Below are 27710 nucleotides of genomic sequence, written 5' to 3'. Positions count from 1 at the left end.
GAAGTGTCCTTATAGCATCATTTCTGCATTGTTTAGGACAGCAGTAAGGCCATGAAGACCTTTACATAAGCTAATGTTTATGCAGTTTTCTCCTGTGACCCTTCTCTCTTCTTCAACTCAGGCTAATCAGATGCTGGAAGCAATTCACTCTTGTTCCATTTAAAAACCACCCCCAGCAGGTCTGGCTGCTGTTATATGCCTTCTTCTTCAACAGCTGTGGCAGATAGTCTTTATGTCCCCTGGCCAGGTGTGGCTGCAGGACATACCTAGCATAAATGGGGTTGCTGGGCTTGGGGCTCCAAAATTCAAGTTGGTGTTTGTGTTTTGCAGGAGGACCTTTTTAAGGCTAGCTGCTTGTTGTCTGGGCTTTGAGATACCATGAAGGTGTTTCTTTTTGTTTCCGAGTTCCTTTCTGCCAATGTAAAAGCTGACCTGCTCTTTCTCTTGGAATCTTTTCACAAGCAGTGTTCTTTGACCACCACCCTAACAGTAGCAGTGTCTTTTTAAAATTTTGACTTCCCAAATTTAATGTTAATCCCATGGACAGAAGGTCTGCTGAGGTACTCACACATGCTAGAATGGGCTACGTTTCTGCCGGTTGAGGCCTGGCTTTGAAATGTGATTTTAACACATTGTGTCCTGACCAAGCTAAAGGAGGAATTAAATTGGCTAATGCATCTTTCCACAGTGCTTGTCCCACAAACTTAGCTGAGCAGCTTCCAAATTACTGTTAGTTGCAACTAATTACTGATAAGGAAGCACAGCAGTAAGTTTTCACAACTAAATTCATTTGATTTCCTTTCTTGTAACCATTTTTCTTCCAATATGTGTTTTTTGCAGTGATACTGAAAGCCGAAAATTATGCAAGAAGATGAAAGTAGATCCTAATTCAAAGGAGAAAGGAGTGGAATTACTCCATTATAAGTGAGTGCTGGGCTGGGATTTATAATTCCTAATTGCTAATGCCCCTGTTAGGACCATTCATTCTACTTGCAGCTCCATACTGCTGTAGCATGAAGACTTATTTTTCATCCTTTGACATGAGAAATTGACTGCCATTTCTTTAGTTTGCAAGCATGTGTTGTGACAGAAGTTGAGATAAATTTATTCTGCTGTTGAACAGAGTACACTGAAAGCATAAGTGGGGCCTGGAAGACATGTCCAATGGACTAAAGCTGCCCAATGCACAAGGCTGAGGCGTGAGATTTGAGCTGTCTTACCTTCTCTGTCACATGCCTGGTAGCATGTGCCTTGGGCAAGTTGCTGCACCTCTCTGTACTTGCTTTTCTGACTTGAGATAACAATTCATAAAGTAAGTGGAGAAAGGCAAGTGTAGTGCGACTGCAAGAGGTTTTCTTCCTGGAAGTAATAGGAATGGGAGTACTGCTAAGTGTAAGAGACACCAAGCGGCTGCATCTCCGTCTCCAAAGATCATGCTTTAGTAAATATTCTTGTTAAAGTTTAAGGAAGGAAATTATTTCCTAGAAACCTGCTTGCTTCACACTCTGTTTTTCACCCTCCCTTTTTTCTTACTCTTTTTTTCCCCCCTGAGATTACTGTTCTGTACATTCTACTTAGTTTTTTGGCTTCAGCAAGAAAACATTATTCTGGTTAGTGAGGAGTGAGAGCACCTACATGATTTCTGGCAATGTTACTGGAAGTTAACACTATTCCCCACTGCTTGTTCAACAGGGACGGTGCATTTCATACTGAATATAACAGAGCGGTCACTCTGAAGGTAAATTTAAATATTTAATTATTATTATTTCTTTTCTGCTAAATATGACGGATACATTTGTGGATTAAAACCAGGTGAAAGGTAGGGGTTAATCTTCATAAACAGCTGTCAGAATGACCTAAAGGTTTTTGTGTGTGTACGTGTCTGCCATCCACAGATTGGTTAAAAAGACTGAACCCGTGTTGAACAGTAATGTAAATTGTGAGTTAATGTACAGGCTGGTTGTCTTGCATTGTCTACAAGGTGCTATTAATGGCAATATAACTTAAAGTATTAGCTGATACTACATTTTTATAAGGAGTTCTGTGAGGTTTTTTTAAAGAGAGCTGGGTGGCCTTATCTTTTATCATATTATGGAACCGCAGTTCCTGAGTGCAGCAGGGATAAAACAACCTTCCTTCTGCAAACCTTGACACACAGCAACAGAAAGCAATTTTGAAGATGTGAAACCTGCAATGAGTTTGTAATCTTGGCGACTGTAGAAAGGGTGAACTGAAAGCACAGTAAACAGGCTGAAAGTGTGCAGCCTTCCTCTGCGAAGCTCTGGTGAAGCCCTGGGAGTATTCTCACCTGAGGCTGCAGTCCTGTGATGGCTTGGCTTTCACAAATTACTCTGTCTGGCTCTGATGCCGAGTTCCCAGTTCTTTTGCTCCTCCAGCAAACCTGTGCCCTGCTTCATCATTGGTCTTGCAGAGGCTTGTTGACCCTACTCCGGACTGACGTTATTACATTTACTTTCTGGCTTGTTAAGATGTGTGGTCTGGAATGGTGTGAGATGCTGAGCTTCGGTCTGTCAGAGTGGCTGTTCATAAGTGCATGTGCTCCTTTTACAGACAGAGTTCTGGGATACCTGAGTGGGGGAAGGGGCTGTCTTGGAAGCATGCCCTGGCTTGAATCATCCATTCAGCCTGCACTTGGGGTTGTCATGCAGGATTTGCCTGTGGTGGGAGAGTACGGCTGTGTATCTTCCCATCTCCTGCAGTAGAAATCTTGCCTGCACGAGCAATGTTGGATACTGAGCCTAGCCGGTGGGTGCCTGAAGCTCCTTCAGTATTTAGTGAGGAAAGGTACCCAGTAAATTCTTTTCCTTCTTGGTGCATGGTGGAGTGAGGGAGACTTGTTGGTTGCCTAGATAATGGGTGGTTTAAACAATGCATGACATGTCTTTCCTGCCTTCTATAAAGTGCTTCAACCAGGAGTTAGTGCTAGGCACTCCTCGCTAACAGATGGGGTCAACAGGAAAGCACCTGCAGAGTCCTAGGGAGTGTTAATCTGAGAGGCAACCATAGCACAACAAGAACCATACCATTTATTCCTTCAGTTGCTGTTTTGTGATGAGCACTTCCCTTTTGCCTTGCCTGCTGGGGAGAAGGAAGCAGCATCCAGTGGAAGGGGCTGCAGGATTCCAGTGCAGGTGGAAGGAGAATTTTGAAGTTCCCTCACTCTAGGAGCTGTAGACTTTGTTACTATAACTGCCCCTGTGAAACCAGGTGCTAATGATTTATAGGTTGTACACTGCTGGGCAGTGGTCAAATAACTCAGTGGAGTGTTTACTTGTTCTGCTGCTCACAGCTGCCTGAATGTTTTCTGTATTTCTCCCTCTAACCTCTTCTCCCCGTTTTCTTCTGTTGAGGCAGTGACCTTTCTTTTTCTCTCTCAGCTGTGATTGTCAAGCATCCCCCAGTACATTACAAACAGCGAGCAGCAGAGCAACACAATTACTAGGATATCATTCATTTTACAGACAGGTGGACATACTGAAGAACAGGGAGATTAAAGGATTTGTTTCACATCATTCAGCAAGCTTGTGGCAATAAAACTTGGATCTTCTTTCCAGGCATCCAGTAGACATATTAATATATGTATGACATTTTGGGGGATGATGGACACAGGTCTGAAGAACTATAAAAGGATTCTTCTGAAGTAATCGGCAATTTCGTAGATGTGGCTGATCCAGCAGATAGTGTACTCAGGTTTTTATGGAAAGCTTTTCATTTCTTACAGTAACTAAATCCTTACGTAATTAACAGAGGTGCCCTTGTGGGTTTACTGTGAGAAAAATGAGGAATAAAGAATGGCTTGGTGTGCAAGGTGGGGGGAAGTTAGCAGTCAGAACCTCTTGCTGCTGGGACCTGTGTTAGGATCAGAGCTGTTTGAGCTATCTGGTAAAGGGAGGTGGACTCCAAGATAACAAAGTTTGGAGATGCAAAATGATTAGAATTAATTAAAAAAATATTTCCAACTCTTTGCAGAAGGGTTTAGGTTCTCACAATGCCAAGTGGCTTGTCAGTATGAAAGGAGGAGCTTGTGGGGTAATGAGCATGAGAGGGAAGGACACAGCTCCAGCTATGCTAGAGTAATGCAGAGTATTGTAATGGATTTTGAATTACCAGTCTACAGGGTTGGGTCTGTGCTTCACTATTTCAAAGTCAGATTATTAGGGAAGGAACAGAGAATGGGAGAGGAAATGTTATTCCACCATCTGAGCCCACTGGGTTCCCTCATTTTGTGTCTTGTATATAATTCTGATTGTGCCATCAAGTGAAAGGTGTAACAGGACTGCAGAAGGGCAGTGAGCATGATCAGAGGCACGGATGGCCTGAATATTTACATGAAGATTCTTGGGCTTGGAAAAAAATTGAGGAGATTATAACTGTGTGTAGCTTGAAAAAGGGAATGATTACCTATTTTTTCTCCAAACTTGGGTGCAAACACTGGCATTTTGGGATGGCTGATTTGAAACAAGTAACTGTAGTGTTTAAAGAAAAAAAAAAGTTGTAAAACTTATAGCTACATGTTTTGAAAGCCAAGAATTTAGGAATCTTTAAAACAGTTTTATATAGTCGTAAAGGAGAGAACCATTGATAGTTAGCAAGTACAGAGGTCCAAATACAACAGCTGGTGCAGGGTCCATAAACTTAATTACTTTTTGCCAGAAATTGAGAGTGTATATCAGTGTATGTTACGTAAGAATTGTACTGTATAATTCTTCAATAAGCGTTGAAGCTGCTGTTGAAGACTGAAGCTTAGATCAGTCTTTGATCTTAACTGATATGTCTGTTCATATGTTGCTTTAGCCACACCGTGTCCTAATCCTTGATAGTGCTATAAGGCCAGTATCCAGGCTGTGTTTATTACATCATAAAACCTTTTCTGGAGGGTAATACAGAGGGAGAGTTTTACTCTGCTTCTGAAATGGAGAAAACACTCATTAAAGCACAAATCTGCTCAGTGCTAGCAAGGGGAATAGACTAATCCAGTAAATTGGTACTGCTCTAGACACTGAATCCTTTTCAAGTTTGCTGCTGTAAGGAGCATGTGTGTGAAATGAAGGCACATATTTTTACTAGCATCTCTACTACAAAGGAGTGAAAATTACAGGGAATATCTCTCTAAGTATACAGGGAATGCCTATATATGGAGAGAGATATGTTTATTTCCCGCCAGATTTAAACCTAGGTCCATGTGTTATAGCCAGCTATTATGCTGTTAAAACTAGCTTGCTTTTAGCAGCATAGGTTGAATGAAACCATGTCCTGTATTTTGCTGAGTCAATGTTTAAGGTTCAAAGCTCTTGAAGAGGTTTGGTCAGGAGGTTACAGCCCTTCATGGCTCCCTCAGTACCATTGAGTCAAAGCAGGTCCTGACCATGTCATAGCAAGACAGGAGCATATCTGATTCTTCATCCTGGGAGTTGCTGTGGCCTGGGCTTTGCTCTGCTCTATAACCCAGCCGCTTGGGGACCATTGCTTTTCTGTGACTGGGAAGTGCTGTGGTTTGTTGGTGCTGCGGGGAGCAGCTATTTAAAGGCACACAGGAAGTTCTCTTTACCGCATGGAGCAATGAATGCAAGGCAATGTACTGCCTGCTCTGTCAGAATACATTGCACTTCTAATATTTTTCTGTCTTGGCTGAAGGGGAGAGGCTGGATGAATTAAATCTCTTTAATCCCCATCCACTAACCACCTCTGTTTCTACATGACTGAACTTGGCATACAGGAGTTCTTGCAGTCATTAGCTGTTTAAAATGTTGACCCCTCTCTCGTCCCCTGCAGTGTATGTTTGCAGTCTGTGCAGACTGAGAATGAGCAGAACTTGATGTAGCTCTCCTAAATGTAAATCATCTCCGCTGGTTTATCCTCTTCTCTCCTTTCCCTATATATTATTTTCTTAATGCTTCTCATTTGAGAGCATTTTATAAGTGTAACTCCATTGTAAATTACTTGATTTTTTTTTTTTTCCTAGCTAGCTCTTTTCTCTGCTAATGCCATATTAAAACAGATTTCCTTTAAGTGTTTGTAATCCCAACACTACTACCTTACCCCTTAGGTTTTCTTACTGTGTACATATGTAATATATGCTACATCTTGTGATAAATTTCTTCAATATTAGTTGTGAAAGCAGACAGGAACATAAGTGCAATAAGTGGATCCTGCCATAAGCAGGAGCCTTGCGGTACCACCTGAGATGCAGGAAAATGAGCTGAACTCCGCTGTCTGTTGATAAGCTGTTGGGATGTTGTACCAGAGCAGCCCTACCAAAGGCAGAGAGGTGGCAGAAGTGTCTCTGAGACTGTTTCAGTGGCATGTGTCACCAGATATGCTGCTAACCTGCTCTTGAGAAGGTGGAGCACAAGCCTTGGCATGTGGATGGGTATTCTTGGCATGTGTTAGTATATACTCTGCTCTACTTTCACACTGTTTTCCCCAGTTTTATGGTGGATGTAGGAACTGGTAAGTTGGTATATCAGTTACCGGGAAGTTACATACCCATATATGACTTGGTGCTGCAACTGGAGATTTGTGTTTATTGGCATTAAAGCAGATGAGAATATGAGCAGAAAAGCAAAGGGACTAAATGGATGGGGTTTGCATGACAGCCTGGATTTGAGATTGGATGTCTCATCGTTTCCATTCATCTTGCTTCAAAAGATCTTTTTTCCTCTGCTTCTTACAGTCTATAGTGGCCTTTCTGAAGGATCCAGAAGGTGCTCCGCTGTGGGAGGAGGATCCCGAAGCCAAAGATGTTGTACATGTTGACAGTGAAAAGGTACATTAGCTGGATAGATGTTCTATGCGTGTTATAAATATATGAGATAAAGGAAATGTGGGTTTTTTTGCATTCACTCTTAATGAAGAACCATTATTTCCTTTCTTTGGAAGAGAAATTTAAAGCACCCAAACTATTTTAAGTGACTTTATTAACACTGTGGACTGCCGTAACTTTTCAGTAATCTGCTTCCTGCATTCCTCTTTCCTACACGTGGTTGTGATACTAGTCTGCCAGCTGCATGCCAAGTATCAAAGCATTGTGTATGGTGTGGCAGAAGAGATGTGTTTGTCTCAGGCAAGTGTAGTAGCTTCCAAGATGCAGTCACTGCAGGATACGAGCAGGAGGTAAAATGCTGCTCTTACAACTGCAGGTTGCTGTTAAACCTTGGGTTCCCTCATGTGCCTGAGGTTGTCTCAGGAAGTCTGGAGCAGGATCCAGATCTTGAGAGATTTAACCTTGTACAGTAACTGTCCTCTTGGTATTAAGTGGGAAAGCAGCAAATATGATGGAACTACTTTAAAAAGCCAGTGTCACCATAGAGCTACCCATTATATTCTCTCTAATATAATCAGCTTGGTCTTTTGTATTATTTTTCTAGTCTATAGATTTTTAAAGCTTTAATTGATTGGACTCTAGCTGGTATTTTGTAAAGGGCTTTTCAATTTTCCTGCTTTCATTTTTAACATTAGAAACAGTTATTTTGACATTCAGTTTTTGTAGGAAGATTAATTTTTAATGTTCACCCTCTGTACTCTATTCTAAGCCTTCCAAGGGCTGCAATCAATTTGAAATTTTCATCTGGTTTCTCTATCATGCTGCTACTGAAGAGTCTTTTCTTATGGCTTCTCATAGCTTCAACAAGGATTCATAGTGTGAAAACTGAATTTGTTTTGCTTATTATTGAGTCTGACTTTTTGAATTAGAGTATAGCTTTTTGGATGCATCAAGGAAACAAAAGTTTCCAGTCAGAGTTTCTGCAGTGAGACTAAACCAAACCATGCAACTTCCACATCTCAGCAGTGAAGATACTGGTCTAGGATATTTAGCAGATACTCAAATCTATAATAACTTTTAACAGAATGATTGAGGCTGGAAGGGACCACTGGAGGTCATCTAGTCCAACCTCCTGCTCAAACAGGGTCACCTAGAACACATTACTCAGACTTGTGTCCAGATGGCTCCTGAATATCTCCATAGCAGGAGAATCCCCAACCTCTCTGGGCAACCTATTGCAGTGCTCAGTCATCCTCACAGTAAACAAGTTCTTCCTCATGTTGAGGCAGAACTTCCTGTGCTTTAGTTTATGCCCGTTGCCTCTCATCCTATCACCTGGCACCACCGAGAAGAGCCTGGCCCATCCGCTTGACATCTACCCGTCAGATACTTGCATACATTGATAATATCCCTCCGAGCCTTCTCTAGCTCTTAAAGTTGTAACACAAATAAAAAGTGTGCTTGAGTACAGGTCTGGTTTTATATTCTTTGGTTCATTCACTAGGAATTGAGAAGGCTTCTGAAGAAGGAAGATAAACCTCTTCTAATGATGTTCTATGCCCCATGTAAGTAACCCAGCATGTCCTGTCATTTCTCCCTTTTCCACTGAGATGTCCAGTTCTGACTAGAAGTGTCACCTGTGCTTCACTAATATCGTCTTGTCGATCTCATTCAGCTCATTGTGGTGTTCTGCCTGTTTGTCCTCAGTTTTCCCCTAGTTGTCGATTGCTTGTATCCTAGTCTTGCCTCTTTCTCTTGTCATCATAGAATCATAGAATATCATGACTCTTACTCCTTGTTCTTTTAAGCAGCTGCTTTTTCTTATTTCATCCAGAGGGACCTTGACATGCTTGTGAGGTGGGCTGATGCCAGCCTTATGAAGTTTAACCATGCCAAGTGCAAGGTCCTACACCTGGGTCAGAGCAATCCCAGGCACAGCTGCAGGTTGGGCAGAGAAGAGATTCAGAGCAGCCCTGTGGAGAAGGACTTGGGGGTGTTGGTTGATGAGAAAATGAACATGAGCCAGCTTCAGTGTGCGCTTGCAGCCCAGAAAGCCAACTGTATCCTGGGCTGCATCAAAAGGAGCGTGACCAGCAGGTCAAAGGAGGTGATCCTGCCCCTCTACTCTGCTCTTGTGAGACCTCACTTGGAGTATCATGTGCAGTTCTGGTGTCCTCAACATAAAAAGGACATGGAACTGTTGGAATAAGTCCAGAGAAGGGCCATGAGGATGATCAGGGGACTGGAGCACCTCCTGTATGAAGATAGGCTGAGGAAGTTGGGGCTGTTCAGCCTGGAGAAGAGAAGGCTGCGTGGAGACCTCATAGCAGCCTTCCAGTATCTGAAGGGGGCCTATAGGGATGCTGGGGAGGGACTCTTCATTAGAGACTGTAGTGATAGGACAAGGGGTAACGGGTTAAAACATAAACAGGGGAAGTTTAGGTTGGATATAAGGAAGAAATTCTTTCCTGTTAGGGTGGTGAGGCACTGGAACGGGTTGCCCAAGGAAGTTGTGAATGCTCCATCCCTGGCGGTGTTGAAGGCCAGGTTGGACAGAGCCTTGGGTGATATGGTTTAGTGTGAGGTGTCCCTGCCCATGGCAGGGGTGTTGGAACCTGATGATCTTAAGGTCCTTTCCAACACTAACTATTCTATGATTCTGTGGTTTCCTTACCCTTTGTCCTTCATAGCTTTTCGTTGTATAAGACAGAAACACTGTATGCTGAGTGCATAAGTGTTCATACATCTGTCTGGGAGTGCCTAGCCCTCTGGCCTGTACGAAGTTGTAAGTGCAAATGGGTATTGCACACAATTTTGACTTTTGCAGTTTGGTCCTTAGCATAAGACCATCTGTCTCCACACAAGCAGAATATCTTTGGAGGAGACCGTGGAGTTGAAAAACCCAACCTTTCCTGGCTGCTATCAGATGGAACAGTGCAGTAGTCAGGAGCAGGAATATCTTTCCTGTTCCATCCAGGAGGCACCCTGTGTGTTCTTACGCACACTGGCGGGAGTGTGAATGCAAGTGAGATTTTGCCTGCAGGGGCAGAGGAAGGAAAGAGAAGAGCACTTTGAAGTCATTGCATTTCTTTTGTGACTTTAGCCTTGTATTGCTGCTATCTTGTCATTGCATTGATTGCTTGTTTCTTAATTTTGCAGATTTACAACTGCTTTTTTGTGTTTCCTGGTGACTGTTATGTGAGAGACTTTTCAGCTTTTCAAAACGAGATAGCGTTACACTGGAGTTGTTGCTCAGATTTAAAGCAGGGGAGCCATGAGAGGGGAATGAATCTGTGACCTAAGCTAGAAAAGCCTCCTGGGACTTGGTATGCCCTGACGGGAAAATTCATGTTAGACACCACTAGCAATTTACTGGCTGATTATCTTTAAAACTGTGTGCCATGGCAGCATTTTCTGGTGTTTCTCAGAGTATTTTCTCTCATAATTACTGCCTGAAACACCATTCTACCTTTTTAGTCTCATCTCAGTACTGCCAAGATGGCCAGAATTGCCCAAGACTTAGTTTGATGCATCACTTAGAGAATGTTTTTTCCTTTAGTTAAATTATTTGCAGGTCTGTGCCCTCAGACTTTGCAGCAGGATGGTTCTGTGTGGCCTGGCTCGGGTCGTGGTTATTCCCAGTCACTGCTGCCACCTTAGCATCAGCGGGAGATGATACGCCTGCTCTGCCTTTAAATCAGCCCTTCGGGGAGAGTTCAGCTGCAGAGTGCTTTTACCATTTACCTGTATCATGAATGATGGTTTTCCACAACTGAGCCTCTTCCTGAAATGTGCCTTATCTAACCCTTCATTTTCTTTGAACTGATCCCCCCCCAGAAACCCTCCTCCTTCCTGTTTCTCTTCTTTTGAAGTGGCAAAACACCTGCTAGTTCCTGATGCTGTAATACTTCTGCTGTTTTCTAAACTGCTGTGAAGGAGGCCTGCTTGTAAAGGGCTTTTTTCCCCTCCCTTTTTATTTTGCAGTTCGTAAGTCCCTCATCTTTTATTTAACACACAAGACCTTTTGACGAGGTTCTTGTCCAGTTTTTCTTTTCTTATCTAACAAGATAGAAACGAAATGCAGAATGCATCCAGCATTAAAGTACTGGCTTTGGGCAGCTGTTACTGGTTGCATACAGGTGTTACCTTTCATAAATGAGAGCAGCAAATCAAGGCTGGTCACTAAAGGAAATTTTGCTTTTCTTGTAAGTGGTGACTCAGGGAGGTCTTCTACACAAGAGGACATCAGAGACTTTGGGAAGCTCTGGGGAAGATGGCTGCATTATTTCTCTGCTTTGTTGGAAGCAGGGATTTTAGATTCATTGTGGCAGATTCATAGGAAATGGGCTCTCTCATTATGTACCACTGTAGAGGGAGATGAAAGCAATTGCAGGCTTAAATGTAGTTTCTTTAATATTTCAGGTATGCTAGGTCTGGGTAAAATGACTCAGAGCAAAGGCATGCTTTCCTTAGAATATATTACCTGCCATTTGGAGACCATTCACTGTACTTTTGGACCTATATTTTAAAGCCAGACAACACTAAATATGAAAAATTACATATACTTACAGGCACTCAAGATTTATTTGTAGTTAGTTCTGTCAGAGGAGACTCCTGCAGGAGACTATGTGGCACCAAAAAGGGGCTGTTCAGAACATCATTGAAAATAGGGCTTTAAAAATGGAGGTGTGAAGTAGCAGACAAACTAATATGTGCTTAAATGTGTTCCCCCCCATCCCTGAGACAAAATACAAGAAGACAGAAGAAAATCAGTTTTTTGAGGTTACCGTTTTATGCCTGTATGGGGATATATGTGGCTTTACAGCATCCTGAACAATATAACTGAGAAATATGTGGGCAGGAGAGGTGGTACTGAAGTGGGTTTGGAAGCAGCAAGTTTGAGGCAGCAGCAGAGCTTGGAATAGAAGGACAGTAGAAGTGATGGCTGGGTGGAAGAGGCTAGTATGTGTCTGCGCTCCACAAGAGAGTCCTGGAAGCAGTAAGAGGTTGAAGAAGGGAAGAAAGGGAAATCAATAACAGGCGGAGTTTGAGGCCTGAGGCTGCTGAAAAGCAGTGAGCTTCCAGAAGATGCTGTTAACTTGTAACTTTTGATGTCTGTCCAGTGGTTTGGATGAGGCTGCAAGACCTTTGTGGGCCTCAAGTGGGTGGTCCGTGCCCACCAAGAAATTGTTGTTTTGATCAGCACTAATTCAAAAACCTCACTGGCAATTTGAGCAAAGAGATCAAAGGTGGAAAGACCACAGAAACAAGAGCTCTCTTTTGTCTGATTCAAGGATGTTCTTCCCAGGCATGCTGATGTGATCCTAAACCAGTGGCTACAAAATCTGTTCCTCCTTTCTGGAAGATATTTGCAAAACTTCTGTCTCTTCACCAGAATGGAAATGTTGACAATTGTCCCAAGGTGGACTCAAGAGTTGCCACAATAAGCATCTGGAGTGCTTGGCCACAGCTTCCTTTCTTTCATGCTTCTACATTCCTGCCCCTTCCCATGTGCATGTACGTATTTATTTGGCATGAAACCTGCAGCTTACAAGATGATTTAATGCTAATCTGCTTAGCACTCCAGAGCATCATCAGCTCTTAGCACACCCTGACTATACACTGGTGGTCTTCCTCACTTGCTGTTTGTCTTTTCCTCAGTGCATTATTGTTTATTACAAGAATTGTTGCTTCTCCCGAGTTACGTCTTCTCAATTAATAGAGCAGTGTTTAACTTCTGATGTCTGTACAATGTGTTCAGGAAGTGCTTGTGAAATTGATTTCAAAGACTTGTTAAGATGGGATGAATTGAAGTAGTCCTCCCCATACCTTAAAGACCAGAAATGCACAAAGCTTTTTGTTTGAGTTCACAAGCATGACATCTTCCATTGACTTTTGATATGTAAGTTTCGTAGAGTCTGAGGAATACAGGATGGTGTTACTCTTTCCAAAACTGGGATAAGAAATTAGTCTGAAAACGAATAGCATGAAGAGCATGCAACATGTAACAAGAAGTAACATCCTTAGGAATTAATAATTATATAATGAAAAGGAGAATGAATTTTTGTGTTTTTTTTTGTTTGTTTTTTAATATAAAATGTGTTATTTCATATGCTCTGAAACATAGATCCTGTAGAACAGGCTGAATTGTTGGCATATTGCTTACACAATTTCTTTCTTTATCAGGGTGTGGTGTTTGTAAGAGAATGATGCCATCTTATCAGCAGGCAGCCACAGAACTGAAGGGTAAATATGTAAGTGAGAAGATAAGATGTACATAAAATTAACAATAACTCCTTTCAACACTTTTTTTTTTGGAGGGGGGGCATATTTAAAACCACAAAGTGGGGAATTTTTACGCATGTCAAAACAAAACCAGAAATTAATGACCCTGTCCCAGTCCCTTCAGGATTCTTTCTCTTGGTTTTCATTCTTTTTAAAACTTTGCAGAATGAAGTGTTAACTCACTTGCCCTTTAATCCAGTGTAGTTCTTGCCATGGAAAAATGGGCTCTGACACTGTGCAAGTGTGTGGTTTAGCTACTGGTTTGTGAGTTTGTAGTCCTTCTGAGCTCATTCTGGTAAAGACAAAGAAATGTTTGATCAGCTTTTTGGCCTGATGTTTTACTACAGGGTCAAGGATGGATACCCTTACAGTAATAATTAATCCACTTTTCTTAGTGGAGAATCACAGTGTCACGGGAAGGGACTTTCCCTATGTAAGTTACTGATCATCCTCCTAGCCACTAAGCATAAGCATTAATAAAATCTTACAGTTTTACTTTATCTCTGTCAACAAAGTTAACATTCATACCGCATCGAAAGTTTTGACTATAATAAAATCCATCAACAGCAGTCACAGTAATTTAGTTACCTGTTTGTACTAAGAAGACTTAATTGATCTCCCTAAGCAAGTAAAAGGCATTTTTATAGTCAAGGTTTTATAATGTGCTTAATGTATATTTTATATGATACCAGTAATACATGAGTGACATAGCGTTGTTTCATGGCTTTAGCTGGATTTGGTCTGATCCTACCTGTTGGATCATTCACTGTCAAGTTTACAGGTTTCCTTGGGAGAGGTGACATGTGATGAGGAAAAGATGAAGCACATTGCTAGGGCACCTCTGACCATTGCTTCTTATAAACACTGAATGTTGTCAAACTGCTTCACTTTCTCCCAACTAGTTGCTTTTCAGAAGTGTTTCCTCTAAATCTTTGTTTGCTTAAGGCTGAAATGAGTGGGAGTTGTTCAGATTTATTGAGGACACGGTGTAACCCTTTACGGTATTTTCAAGAACGCGTTTGTCTAGCTAGGCAGCACTCATGCCATCTCCCCTCGGTGGAGCATGCAGTGCAGTCTTGGGGAAAGCACTCCTGTCTTGGACAGCGGTACATTGTGAGGCGTGGGGTGGGTGGGAATTTGGAATTTAAAGAGTTGCCTACAGAGGTAGTGCTGAAGAGAAGGCGTGCTGCAGAGCGCTGTGTTCTGCAGTTACCTCTTCCTTGTCCATGTGCAGTTCGTTTTATTAAATTCAAACCAGAGAATTTAAGCTCCAGATCTATTCTAGTTTGATTATTTCTTTCCTCACTTGGAAGTGGTTTCTGTAGATCCAGACTAATCCTTCACAGCTGAGCGACAGGGCTGTGGCACCGCTCTGGGAGTAGCAGTGCCTGTGCTTGGTGCAGCTCAGGTCAGGGGTGCTTTTTGGACAGAAGTGTTTTTAGTGCAGAATCGGTTCAGAGGAAAGTCCAGTTATGCCACTGCCACCCGTGTCTTTCACAAAAATCAGTCTCATTGTCTAAATTTGACCTAAAATTAGCTTCCTGAGTGCGATGTGTACACAGTTTGCCATTTCTGAAGCTAACTGTGCTGTACCTATGATAAATTAGAGCAGTGTTGACCTCTAGATCAGACTTTGCTGGAAAGTTTATGATTAGTTTGGATGAGCTGAAGGTTTGGCCTTTTAATCTGACCTGTCATTAGCTGTCAGGATGTGCCAAGCTCAAAAGCTATTATTGCTATTATATATCAGGAAAATGAAGCATGGTGTTGGCTGTTTAATAGGTCATAAAAATGGAAAGGTGAACAGTACCTGTTGCTGGTTGCTGTGTTCTCTTGGGGCTAGTTGTTTCTTGTCCCGGTACTGTTACTGAGAGGAAGGCAGGGGGGCATTTTCAGTGTTCAGTTTAGGTCTTGCAGTTCCATTACACCCACTGCAGAAGGAAAAAAGGGGCTCCAAAAAAGAAGAAGGTGGTTTGTTTTATCCTTGACACAAGAGATTCCTGTGGTTTGTGGGTAGGGTGGGCTCTGGCAAGTGACTGTCAGTGATGCACTGTGCCCCCGGCACAGGGAGAAAATGGTGGTCAGCAAAGCACTTCAGCATCTTTTTAATGCCCATGGACTTCATGGGTATGCCTGAATGCTTTGCTCAGTGAAGACTGGCTTGAGCACATGCTTAAGTGCTTTCCTCCTTTGGTACTTATATTTTCTCTGGTAAAACCATGGGACTTCAGAAGCATAAAATTCCTACACTTAACTTCAGATGTCAAATAAAGAAAGACTTTGTTTAATCTGTTCATTAAGTTTGGCTCTAGGAAGGCTTCAAGTGGTTGTGTGAGGTACCAATTTTGGAACAATCCTGTCATGAAGACTCAGAAGGGAGTGATCATAGTAGAACAGGGATGGTGAGAAGCCCAGAGACATGGCCAGCTAGGAAAGGTTCAGAGTTGATTCAGGTTGTAGGTAGCTTGGGGGAGAGCAGGTAAGTGTTGAAATATGTCAGATGTCCCTATGGAGCTGAAAGGAATAAACTGTTCTTCGTGTCTGCTGTGGATATTACAAAAGGTAGTGGACTTAAACTGAAGTCAGAGTCATTCGTTCATTTGCTAAAAACACATTAGCTAAACATCTGGCAGGAGCAGCTTAGGTATAGAGGGAGGATCCTGGCTTTGGGTAGTAGGTGTATTTTGATGGTCCCAGGCAGCCTGATACTAGGTAATTTTATGATTATAGGCCAGCTAAAGCTGTTACTTTTGTCATTAAAAACAAATCCCAACCTAATAGCCTTTTTGCTAATTATGCTTCATATGGTGTATGAACACCATTATGAATCCAAGTCACTGACTTTATATCAATCACCACCAGCTGGGTGGACACAGTGAAATTGTAGCAGAGTTTCTGAAATGCCTGGGAATGCCCATTTAGGATCTAGGAAGTCCTCTGAGAGATCGTGGCAAATGTGAAATCTGGGAGACTGGTGTTTATGAGGGAATTAATTAACAAACCTGGTTCGTTCCTTATAAAGCAACCACTGTGTCTTGATCCTGTTGAATTTACCTACCTGTAAGTGGTGACATAGAGGATAAGGGAAGGGGAGAATTGGGTCTAGATAATTTCTTTATATGAATTAAGTCAATCTGGTTGTTGGAACTACAAGGAAAAAAGTGAGAGACTTGGCTAGCCAGTATAAACCTTATTTCTGTAATTTTCTCAATTACCTTTCCGTTATCCTTTCTTAGGGTAGGGGAGAGAAAACAAAGTACCTTTTTGTGACTTTGCAGTACATTCTTAGAAAAGGTTGACCTTCAGATGAGGATTTTCTGCTTTAAGATTTATTTCATGCTGGCTCTGAGCACATTTGGTTGGCCTGTGCAGTTTGCTGCACTCAGGAATGTGGTATTAAATTCTGATGTAGTATTTCAGCTGGAAGGAGAAAATCCTGATTTTAGAGGGGGAAGGAGGAGGGGTTTGGATTAAGACCCTGCTGCTGAAATGATTTAAGCTGTCAACGCCATTAAATTTAAGTTAATCATGAAGTGGTATCTCAGCAGCTCACTGGTTGCAGATTTGACACCAGAGTGACCTCTGAGTGAATCCCACACCCACAAAGATTCAGAATCAGTCCCATCTTCAACTTTTCGGTCAGAAATTTTTGGAAGACAATTGGAGAAAGCACAGGATAAGTCACAGGAGCCCTGGGCCTCAGGCTCAGGGTCATGGGCTCTTGTGGAGGATGATCTGGGATAGAGGTAAGAAAAGGGAAGGAGAGGCTTTTTGTTTTTCTTGCTTGTTTGAAAAGCTACTATGCTTCTGTCCTCCTGTTTTGATATCTGTAGGATAAGGTTAATTCTTAACTCTCATTTATCATACCAGTCAGGTAAGTTAACATATTTAAAGTATATAAATGCCTTATTTCCTGGGCTCATGGAAATAGGTCATGTTTTACTTTAATATCAAAGTAATGCTGATTTCCCCTTGCCATTCAGTAAGTGCATTTTTGAATTGGAGCAACACCAGTGCTTGGTTGGCTAGAGCTTCCGGACATTAGGTGGGATTGTAAATTCATTGCTGGAGTAGAAACCAGAGAGATGAGGGTGGAACTTCTTGTGTCCTAGCTAATGTTTGGCTGCAAACTAAGCCATGTACTTGCAGAAGTGGAAAAGAAAAATCTAGTTAGGCTTGTAGCTTAACATCCAAATACACAAAACCCTTTGAACCTCTGTTCCCTTTGAACAAAACCAGAAAAACTTCACTGCCTTCTACAGAGATCTTTTTGCTTTACTGCTGTTATGATTGAAATCGGAATCTGCTCAGAGCTTAGTTGTTTTTACTTAACTTTTTCAGACGGTGGTCATGTTCCTGTTGTAAGACTCAATGTGATTGTGCTGTTTTTTCAGGTTCTTGCCGGGATGAATGTTTATTCTGCAGAATTTGAAAGGATAAAGGAAGAATACAATGTCCGGGGATATCCTACAATCTGCTATTTTGAGTCAGTTATGGTTTGCTACTACTTCAGAATTCATACACTCAACTATAATTGCACATTCTTATCTTCCAGGGCAAGGACTAAACCTTATTTTGTTGTTTTAACAGGAAAGGAAAGTTCCTGTTCCACTTTGAGAACTATGGTGCTACTGCAGCAGATATAGCAGAGTGGCTAAAAAAGTAAGGCATTGAACTTCATGCACTCCGCCTTTTATGTACTTCTCATTATTTACAGAATGTAATGGTTTAGGAGCCCATCTCTCCCTTGTTCCCTCTGCTCAGAAGAGCAAACAAAACTGCCTCGCTGAGATTGGCTAAACTGGTACAGAGACATTGCCTAATGTTTGTTTTTTAGCATGCATGCCTTGCATTTCACGATTGCATTTCTTCTGTAATAGGGGACTCTGGACCAAAATAAATGCAGATACACAGATCTCAGCTTCATCTCAAATGCCAGCTTAAATTTCCAGTGATCTTGAGTGTCTGAACTTGATAACCTGCAAAAGATCTGACTCTTGTTTTATTAAAAATGTGTATACTAAGTATGCAGTTCTCATTGGTTCTTAGCTGGAGCCTTTAAAGTGTCCTGCAGAGACAAACCGCAGATCAAGGCACCCTGGATTGCTAGTCATTTTTACCGTGTCTCTGTTGCCTGTCATGACATGAAGTGGTGTTGAAAGCATCTTGTTCCACCTAAAGAGAGTATTTGCAGTCATAAATATTTTGGGGGCTGAATGATCTTATGGGGTTAGCAGTTGAGAGAGAGAAACAGAAAAAGTGTGTGCATGTATAGCTGTTCTTCAGCTGGTGCAAATCAGCATAATGACAATGAAGCTGACAGAGCACCTGGAGAGAGCTAAGGTAGTCTGGTGATGGAGAAGTACTGTTAGCAGTTAGCCTTGGCTCTTGGGCATTATCATCTTTGTAACCCTCCTTTGTTTGCCACAGCCACGGAAATAATCTTGCTAATAACTAATAAAAGGAAACAAATGCGTGGAAAGGACAGTTACAAACTGTTGTCATAATGTGGCTTAGCAAAATTGGCTCAGAATAAATGTGTTTTACTGTACCAGTGGGGCTATGCTGTGGTCATACATACGATTGCAGGTCGTGCAAGGTCTTCAGCAGTGGTAGGCTAGGTGCTTCAGGACTGGGAAACAGTGAGTAAAGCTGCATCAGTGTTCCTGTTAGCATCAGGAGGTACAAGCACTGCAGGCAAGTACTGCCCAGTGGATCAAAGAGGAGGAATTTAGCTGTAGTCTTTAAGGCTTATTTAGTCCATTAAGCCTTCAGATATGGATTAATCAAGATGGTAACTCGAGCAGTGCTGCGATGATGATCAGCCCTTGGAGCGAGGATATGACTTCATCACCTGAACTTTATTATGCTTTTCAGTTTTGCAAGGATGTGATTATCTCTTGGCTACCATATGTGAAACATTAGATGTTTGGGGTGGGTTTTTTCCCTCTTGTCTGCCCACATATTATCCTGATAATCCCTGTAACATGCAGTGCCTTTGTATCAGTGCTGTGACAGCAAGTGAGCACAGCTACTGGAGGCAAAGCAGAACAGCTGCAAGCTCTTTCCAATGATAATCTCTGCTAATAAGCCACTGTGGGCTTTGGTTGATATTTCAGTAGTCCAGAGCTAAAGACAGCTGTTTGTCTTCACTTAGTGTTTGTGCATGGTTATTAGTTTCCCAAAAGATGATCTGAGCAGTAGCCTTCTTGGCCCTGTTTTTTATAATAAATAGAACTTTTAAGAAAACCATGTTGAGAAATTATGCGTACTTGAATTTTGCCAGTAATTTATGTTTCAATTAAAACCATATATGGGGGTAAATGTGCTACGTGCGTAATACTATGTTACTCTGAGGAATCTACAGTACAAGTAGTCAAATGGTGTGGCAAGGGCTTTAGGGAAGTCAGAGTGTAATCAGATAGCTGTATTGGGGATCGGCTATATTTCAGAACAGTATAATATTAAAATTGTTTTAGGAAGTGACTCTGATGCAGGGCATTGCTCTGCAGAACAGGGGCATGGCAGTGCCAGAGTGTACACGGTGAGGTAAGCCAGTAGCTTTTTATATTCTGCATGCATGTGCTGTCATCACAGATTCTAGAAAGAGAATCCAGCAGACATTGAGCCTTACTAAATGATCTATTTTTTGTGGATACTAGATACACACTGCAGAAAAGCAGTTGTTTTCCCTCTCCCCCTTATCTGTTTTTTCTCCTTTAAATCTTACTGGTGAAGTGCTGAAAGTGGTTTTTTTTTAGGGGAGGACATGATATAGCTTAATAAAGGTTAGAATTATTTAAATTATTGAATGGATGTTTTTCATGATGTTCTCAGAGCAAGAGCTGCTAGTGTGGAGGGCTCCAACACCTTTTCTTGTGCTACTTACTGAATGTGCTTCTTACGCTGAAGTGTGCTAATGCATCAGCCTTACAGGTACTTAATCTCTCTTATCTTCCTAATAGGCACTGGCTATTATTTTATGGAGTTTCAGATGTTTTCATGAGTGATAGAGGGAAACAGCCTAACTCCAGAGCAGCATTAACATGAGAGATGCTATCTTGTACATACCTCAATTCTTTTTTTCTTTCTTCTTAAAAAATCTGATACACAGCTGTGTCAATCTGCATGGTAGGCAAGCCAGACAGCTTCTTGCTGCCTTCAGTTAGCTGCTGAGTTTGTTTTATCTTGCAGACTTCTCTCAGGCCCTTCCTTAGGACCAGCTACTCAGTTAAATCAAGAACTTGTTCTCTGTTCTTAATTGAATTAGCTCTTGATAGCTCTTCCAGTCTTCTGTCATCCTGGTTTTGGTCTTTAGGCATTGGGTGTGCCTTGTCTCAGTTTTGAATGATGGTTTAGATTTTGCTTGTTGCTGCATCCAGGCCTTGAGGTGCTTCTCATCAACTCTTGTGCAGGCTTAATAGCGTGCATAGCATTGTACATTGGGCCATTTGAATAAATATCCTGTGCCATGCTTTATTAATTCCTTACTGAAATAGGTCGTGCCAGTGTTCCAGTGTTCTTCAAGTGCTTTGTAGCCACTGTGTCCATTTTCATCATGCTCTGCCTACTCAACTCAACTCCTCTTCCAGATTCATTAAATGTCATGGTGTTTTCTGGAAAGCCTTCACTCTGCCAGCATATCTGCAGGTTATTGCTCTCTTACAAGCTTGGCAACAAGCAAATTGATAATCTGCTGATCCTTTAGAAAGTAAACTCTTGCGGATGGGGACTTGCCTCTTTCTCTTTCTCAGCTGCTTGGCTGAGTGCAGCTCTGATCTTCACTTTGATGTTTGTTTCTTGATTCATTTATCAGCAGCAGAGGTGTTCATCATAGTTTTGCATGGATTGCTTAATATTCTTGGATCATACCCATTGCTTACATCAGCAGAATTTGCTATCTGAATCTGTATATCTCTCTACTGCTTTTTTTGTCAAAGTAGGCTTTCAGCCTAGAAACGAGCAAGGCAGGATAAATGAGTTATCATCCATTTGTCATTCTTTGTTCCAGGCAGTTAACACAATAATACATTTTACACAAAAATAGTAAATGTACTTTCACCAGAGATGGGGTCACATCCAGATCTGTACTTTGCCAAAGAATTTAGAGAATTTTGGGAGGGTATTTGGAACTCATTTTATCCTTGCCAGTTGTAGTAATAGCTTCAAAGTCTGTCTCCAAATGTTTGCGTGTTTGGGTGTCCTTTACATGAACACTGCTTTAATAAATAAATGTCAGCATAGTTTAGTTCATGTCTGCTGAATTCTCTTTTTAATATACATTAATAAAAGCCAAGAACAATTGTTTAGTGGGATGATGAGCACTGAACTGGCTCACAGGAGCTTAGATTCAGTTTCCAGATTTGCCACCATGTCTTTGAGCAGTCTCTCTGGCTCTAATCCATCAAAGATGGTTAAACTCATGTATAATCATAATGAAATTGGTAGAACATGTCACTTTTAGGTTAAGCATGCGTTTCAGTGGCTCTGCAGAATTAGGCCTACAAGCCCACTGCAGAGTGAGGGTATGATGATGCTTCCCCAGGTCACAGGGTTGTTTTAGGGTAAAACCATATACTCCTGGGCAAACAGTCTGTGTAGCTAGCTCATGGTCCCAGCACTGCAATTCCTTCTTTTCCCTGTCAGCTATAATCATGCTGTCTGTATTAAGGGTGACTGGCTAGATTGGCTGTTTCTGCTCACTACTTTTTTCTGTCACTGGCCATGATTCCTGTGAGCTACAAGGTGAGAAAGGGAGCATCCTGCTGAGGAGGGTGAAATAGTAACAGAAAATGCATTTGATTTCTATAATGTAATAACCAGGCAGTCTGGTTATCAGCTCGCTCCATCCCTTCCATTGCTGATCTGTCCTCTTGAGCTTCTTGTGGAATATTTTTATTCCTCTGGTTTTATCTGCATTTCAGCGCTTATGAGTACTGGGTGAGTAAAATTATGGAAGCTGTTCAGTAGGGTTAGTGGGTCATACATATCTGGTCGTCTGACTTGCCAAAATGATTGCTTAGCACCAGAGCTGTTTTTAAGCTGTGTCTGTTTTTCTTGTAGCCCGCAGGCACCTCAACCACAGGCACCAGAGACTCCCTGGGCAGATGAAGAAAATGTAGTTTATCACCTGACTGATGAGGACTTCGACAAGTTTATAAAAGATCATTCATCTGTGCTAGTGATGTTCCATGCACCATGTGAGTTTGTTTTCTGCACCCCGAGTCAAATCCTTGCTAAAAAAAACAGTAATGATTTTCTGAGGTTTCACAGAACTCAAAGTCCAGGCTTCTTTTGTTTGTGATGATTGTTAAATACACAAAGCATGAAATGTTTGTGAAGTTGCTGACTTCAAGTTTAGGACAGAGATGTGCTGCTGGAAGTGATGCTTTGTAAGCTGAGTCAAAACGTAACTGAAGAATGTAATGATGCTTAAATAGTCTGAGGACTCATAATTTTACAGCATGATTTCCATTTTCAGCTTGTCTTCTATGTTGTCTGCTTTCAAACCAGAGCTCTGGTTGATTGAGCAACTCGATAACTGTGAGTGCCTGAGTCCTTGTTCATGGCTGCTGACGTGTCATTTTGAGTATTTTTCGCTCTTCTGCTGCATTTTGGTCTCTGGCAATGTAAGAAGGGGTGATTGAGGGGTGGTTGTCATTGCATACTCTGCTGAACTCTGCCAAAACTGAGTCTAAGTTCAGAAAGTCCCCAGGGCTTTTGAAGACTAGTGCAGAGCTGAGCTGGTAGTGATGCTACTTACGGTTGGCTGAGAATGCATTGGACTGATTATTTTTATGACTTGCAATTTTAGTTTGAGCAATGAAATGGCAATGGGTTGCTTTCAGAAAGCTGTTCCAGCCATGCTGTCCTCCTGTACACTGTTGCATGGAAGAGTGTGCTTTGTTCACTTAGGATGGAACTTGTTCCAGCTACGTAGCTGGCTCTACCTATTCTTTTTGTCTGTGATAGAAGGTTCAGGTTCAGATCTGCTATGCTGAGTGATACACAGCTTCTGTCTCCCCTTGCTGCTGCGTTGGCAGTTGCACTTGGGTGAGATGTTCGTTTTCATGGGCATAGATTTGAAGGCTATGGCTCTGGAGGCAGACTGTGTGCTCACAGCTGAACAATGAAGGGTCATGGCACAGAGGCTGAAATCCTGCTTCCTTTTACGCTTATAGGAGCTAGCTCCAAAATTCCCTTTTTATTTTTTTTTTCCTGGGTCAGCTCATAAGACTCATTTGAAAAACACACTATAATGAATTTGCTTTGCCTAATGAAATGTCTAGGGATTTGATCCGCTGAAGCACGTGACTTGACTGCTGTGTTGTCACTGTGTTCTCTGGATTATTTACACTAATGAAAGTGGGACTGGAGATTAATGCCTGGTCTGAAAACCAAAGCACAAGTAGCAGAACTGATGAAGCTTGGTTTGCTCAGGAATTATCCTTCGTTACCCAAATCCTTCCTTCCCTAGATTTCTGTGCACCCCAGTGTGCAAGTGACAGCATGGGCTGCTGCTCCTCAGGAGCTGTATGCTTGCTGGTTTGGCTGAACAACTGCTGCCAACAAGAAATGTAACTGCTGAATTTCCCTTTTTTTCCCCTCTCTGCGCACAGTGGCCTGGGATGTGTTCTCTGTCTACCCCCAGATTTCAGGGTTTTACAGAGGTTTAGTTGCATTGAAAAGCTTTGCCATTTTTGGGGGTTTGTGAACAGGCAATGGAGTCCAGTCATGTATTTGGGAGGAGGAAGAGGGGGAAGAAATCGACAGTTGGCCTTGCAAATGTTATTTCTTTTGGAAGTCAGATTAAAGATAGATGAATACACACAGCTACAATCAGATTTTGTAGTAAATTTAAGTTAGTTATAGATCTGAACAGTGCTTTCTTTAGTTTGGGGTTTTTATAAGTATTTTCTAAAACGCAAATAATACAGTTTTAGGGGTAGTTATACTGCATGACCTGTTTGGAGAGGAGGAGCACTTTCAGGTAGGTATGTTTTGTATTAAGGGGCATTCTGTGCTATGGTACAGCAGTACTTTGGCAAATGCTTTAAAAGTAAATCAAATGCCTGAATCAGGCTGTTGCAATCTCCTGATAACATGTTCCACTGCTCAGAATTGGGATAAAGAATGTTCCTTGGCAGAGCAATTCAACTTTAAATGCAACTTGAATATTTGGGGCATTTTATTTACATTCAGGTGGTAGTGGTATGCCTGTGCAGAATCCAGCTTTTACATGTGTAAAAAGATCTGTGTTTGTAAGAATTCTCTCTGGGCATCGTCAGCAGAGAGTGTATGGCTTGCAAACGAATTAGCGACAGACAACTGTAATAAACAATTGTCTCCATGATTAAAAGATTTTCTCTTAGCACTTCTTAAACGTGCTAATGGAATCACCTTATGAACATTAGGACATAAATTACTCCAGTAAAACAAGTGGTAAAAATAGAGGACGTCTTACTTGTTTTAGCCTTGGTACCTTAGGATGAGAAAGTTTGTTTTTTTTTCATAAAAATTCTGTATTAATAAAAAAATGTTGACACAGATGTACAGAATAGGCCCAGAATGTAGGATATACATCTGTGTAACTAAGAATAAGCAAGGGATTTTCAATGCTGGCCTGGAATTAGCAACTACTTAAAAACCCTGTGTCACCATGCAGCATACATGTGACTTGGCGTTTTTCTAGGATAATATCAGTTTTGTGTTTGTTTGTGAGAAGTTCTTTTACTAGGGGGAGAATTATTTCAGTGATTCTTTAATTGCACAGTCAGATGGACAGTGCACTAATAGCATGTAGTATTAAAAGATGTGTGGGGAATTGGAAGCTTTTATTCCCCTCCAGCACCCCACAATCTCTGATTGCTGAAGGTGCAGCTGAAACAAACTCATCCCTTGTAAATGGCTGTGAACTGCAGAATTAGGCACTGTGATGGATGTGACCAGTTGGATCTCCATGCCTGTGGCTACTAATGATCAGCCCTGGGGACCACCCTATAATTATTTACTATCAGTAGCACTTACTAGCCCAATTAATGTCATGGCATTTTGGGTTAAGAGCAGCCTAGCATAACTAGGCTCAACTAGAGCAAGTACATGGGATTTAAACGCATCAAGGAGGTCTGCAGCATGCAACTTGAACCTCTTGCTATAAGAGATGCCAGACCTTTTCTGCAATAATTTAGCACAACTGCTGAAGAGAGGATGTGCTGCTACTGCTGGCCCTGAGAAATGTGGGTAAGTGTGAGTGGGCAGGAGGTGTTCATCCTGCTTTCATTTTGTAGGTCAGTAGGGACACAAAGCAGGATTTTTAACCTTCTGAAACTCCTTTGAAAAGCCCTTAAGAGGATGTGCAATAAACCTGAATATTAAGCATAGGTAAACAACAACCCAACCAGCCAGCAGTCTGAAGGCACTCTACCTCCCCAGCCATCTGTGATGGGTGTGTAGTGTTGTGTTCCTTACCAAGCATTTTGCTGAAATGTCATAGTTGCTGGTGGCAAGAATAGTGTTATCCTGGATATATCCAGACTGGAGTCTTGCAGACATCCAAAGTGTTTATTCTGTGTGTTGCTGTTGAACTCAAATACTTGAACTTAGTTATGAACTAAGATCTTCTGCATTACACAGAAGAACAAATAAATGTTCTTTTCCCAGGAAAGACTTGGAGTTTTTGCTTGGATTAATCACATTTGCTAACATGAACAAGCACAGTTATGTTAGCGGGCCTATTTCTGAGTCTGTAACAGGAATTGTATTGCACCAACTAAAGCTAATTCTGTACCATAATGTAAATGCACCTTTGCTGCTTATGATAGTCTTCTGTTAGCAATGAGAATGAAGACTGTTGTGCATGTATGTGCTGCTTGATATCTGTGCCTACAGCTGATTAATTTATTTAGTTGCCCAAGATAACAGCTGGGTTCTGAATGTCTCTAAATATGGGTTATGCTGCCAGTCAAGTGTTGTTAAATGCTTTAGTGACATGGGGACTTGCTGGTATTGAAAATGCTCCTGAGTCACTTGAGCAGAAGAAAGTCCTGTTTGTGTTTTTGGTTTCCCCACCAAACTGCTGAGTGTAATGCAATTTTAGAAATAATTACGTCTAAAATATTTGCCAAATTAGTGCAGGTCACAGCATTTCTGACTTGGATCTTGTCAAAGGAATCAAAACCCCACAAACTTATCTTTCTACATCTTTGCAGCATTTTTCTCCAAAGCACATCTCAGACTCTTGCACAAAATAAACCTAACCAGATTGCTGATAAGTCAATTCAAATGCTACTGAAGTGTTTGAAGTCTAGGATTGAAATTAAATTCAGAAATGGGTTCTAAAAGTGTCTGCTTTTCATGCACAGGAGTTACTTTTCATTATGTTCTGTTAACAAAAATGATACTGCTAACGTTTTAAAGTGTACCTGTTCTTGCAGCCTCATGCACGATAGTGCCCTGGTGCCACCAGGAGCTGTAGCCTCCTCATGTATGTTCAGCAAGCACAGTTCTAAGTAGTCTCTGATTAGTGGTGGTCGTCAGTCACCTCAGTTGGTTGCTTGGGTTGCTTTTTCCCTCTGTCGTACCCTGTCCGCCATAGCAAAGTCTGTGGTCTAGTACTGATGCCAGAGGTAACTGGGGGAAAAGGCGCTTTGGCTATCCTGTTAGTGTGATCATGTATTTGCTTTTTAAAGGGTTAAACTAGTCAAGTGTTTTTCCTGCAGCACTTCTTCCTTGTACCTGTTCTGTAGTTCACATTAAACCTGTTTTTCTCCCAGTCCTCTTCATAGGACTCTTCAGAGACTATGTAAGCTGCAATTGTAGGACTTCAGGTTAGAAAGTAGTACCTTTAGTGAGATCCTGGCTTTCCTCTCTTCAAAGGGAGGGAAGGCAGGGAAAATGTGGCCTCTTTTCTTTTTTTCTTTTTTTTTTCTTTTTTTCCCTTTCACTCCTTAATTTATTCTTGGAAACTGCTTTGGAAAGGCAGCCATGATACAGCTTTTCTCCCTCCCCCCCCGGAAATGAGCACAAAAATCAATCTGGAGACAATAAAATGCACTATAGTTTTGATGTTGTTGAAATGTCCATGAAATTCCTTTCCTGCCCTCAGATATTTTCTCTCCGTTTATAAATCAACCTGATAAATTACGCTGTTGGTGCTTTCCAAAGCCAGCTATTCAGCTGTGCAGGTTTTTAATTGCATAGGGAGCTGTTTTATCAATTTAGCTTTGAAAAACATCTTTTCACACCCTTCACTCTTTTCGTCCTCCCTCTGCTGTGTTAAAACCGAAGGTTTTAAGCCACTTTGTGGACTCATTAAGAATGCCAATCAATTAGCCCAGTACAAGATGAAGGCCTCCAGCTTCTAACCAAGCAGCAGACTTGGATCTCTCCCTCCCAGTGCACCATCATTGGTTTCAGTGGGCTTGTTTTTGTTATTGCTGCATGTGGTGAGATTAGAACGTAGGAATCCATTGCTTGCTTTCAATCTAAAGTAAAGCAAACCCAAAATGTGCACACAGAATCAAATCTGTTTTTTTCAAACTGTGTTTTACAACTATAAATAAATAAGTCTCCCCTTCAGATCCCCACTGGTTCCTTATGAAAGCTCCTTATGAAAGCAAGCTACCATTGCAGTGAGCACTAA

At 41.6% G+C, this 27710-nt stretch overlaps 1 protein-coding gene across 2 annotated transcripts in view; it reads left to right on the top strand.

Annotated features, from left to right (window-relative positions):
• Nucleotides 1-27710, top strand: part of PDIA5 (protein disulfide isomerase family A member 5) — a 104191-nt gene that overhangs the window by 27759 nt on the left and 48722 nt on the right. For both annotated transcript variants that reach the window (XR_009962449.1, XM_062607083.1), the window contains exons 4-11: nt 841-924; nt 1693-1738; nt 6695-6787; nt 8289-8349; nt 12971-13038; nt 17464-17555; nt 17660-17731; nt 22133-22269. Coding sequence is in view for 1 of the 2 variants with exons in the window: in XM_062607083.1 (XP_062463067.1) it covers nt 841-924; nt 1693-1738; nt 6695-6787; nt 8289-8349; nt 12971-13038; nt 17464-17555; nt 17660-17731; nt 22133-22269 (653 nt within the window). In the remaining variant the exon portion in view is untranslated. The remainder of the gene's footprint in view (nt 1-840; nt 925-1692; nt 1739-6694; nt 6788-8288; nt 8350-12970; nt 13039-17463; nt 17556-17659; nt 17732-22132; nt 22270-27710) is intronic.

Source organism: Pezoporus occidentalis, unplaced genomic scaffold, assembly GCF_034315485.1.
Source record: "Pezoporus occidentalis ecotype Australia unplaced genomic scaffold, CSIRO_AGI_Poc_V1 ctg12, whole genome shotgun sequence".
NCBI lineage: Eukaryota > Metazoa > Chordata > Aves > Psittaciformes > Psittacidae > Pezoporus > Pezoporus occidentalis.
The sequence above is the reverse complement of the archived record's forward strand: the minus strand, read 5'-3'. Positions and strand labels throughout refer to the sequence as shown.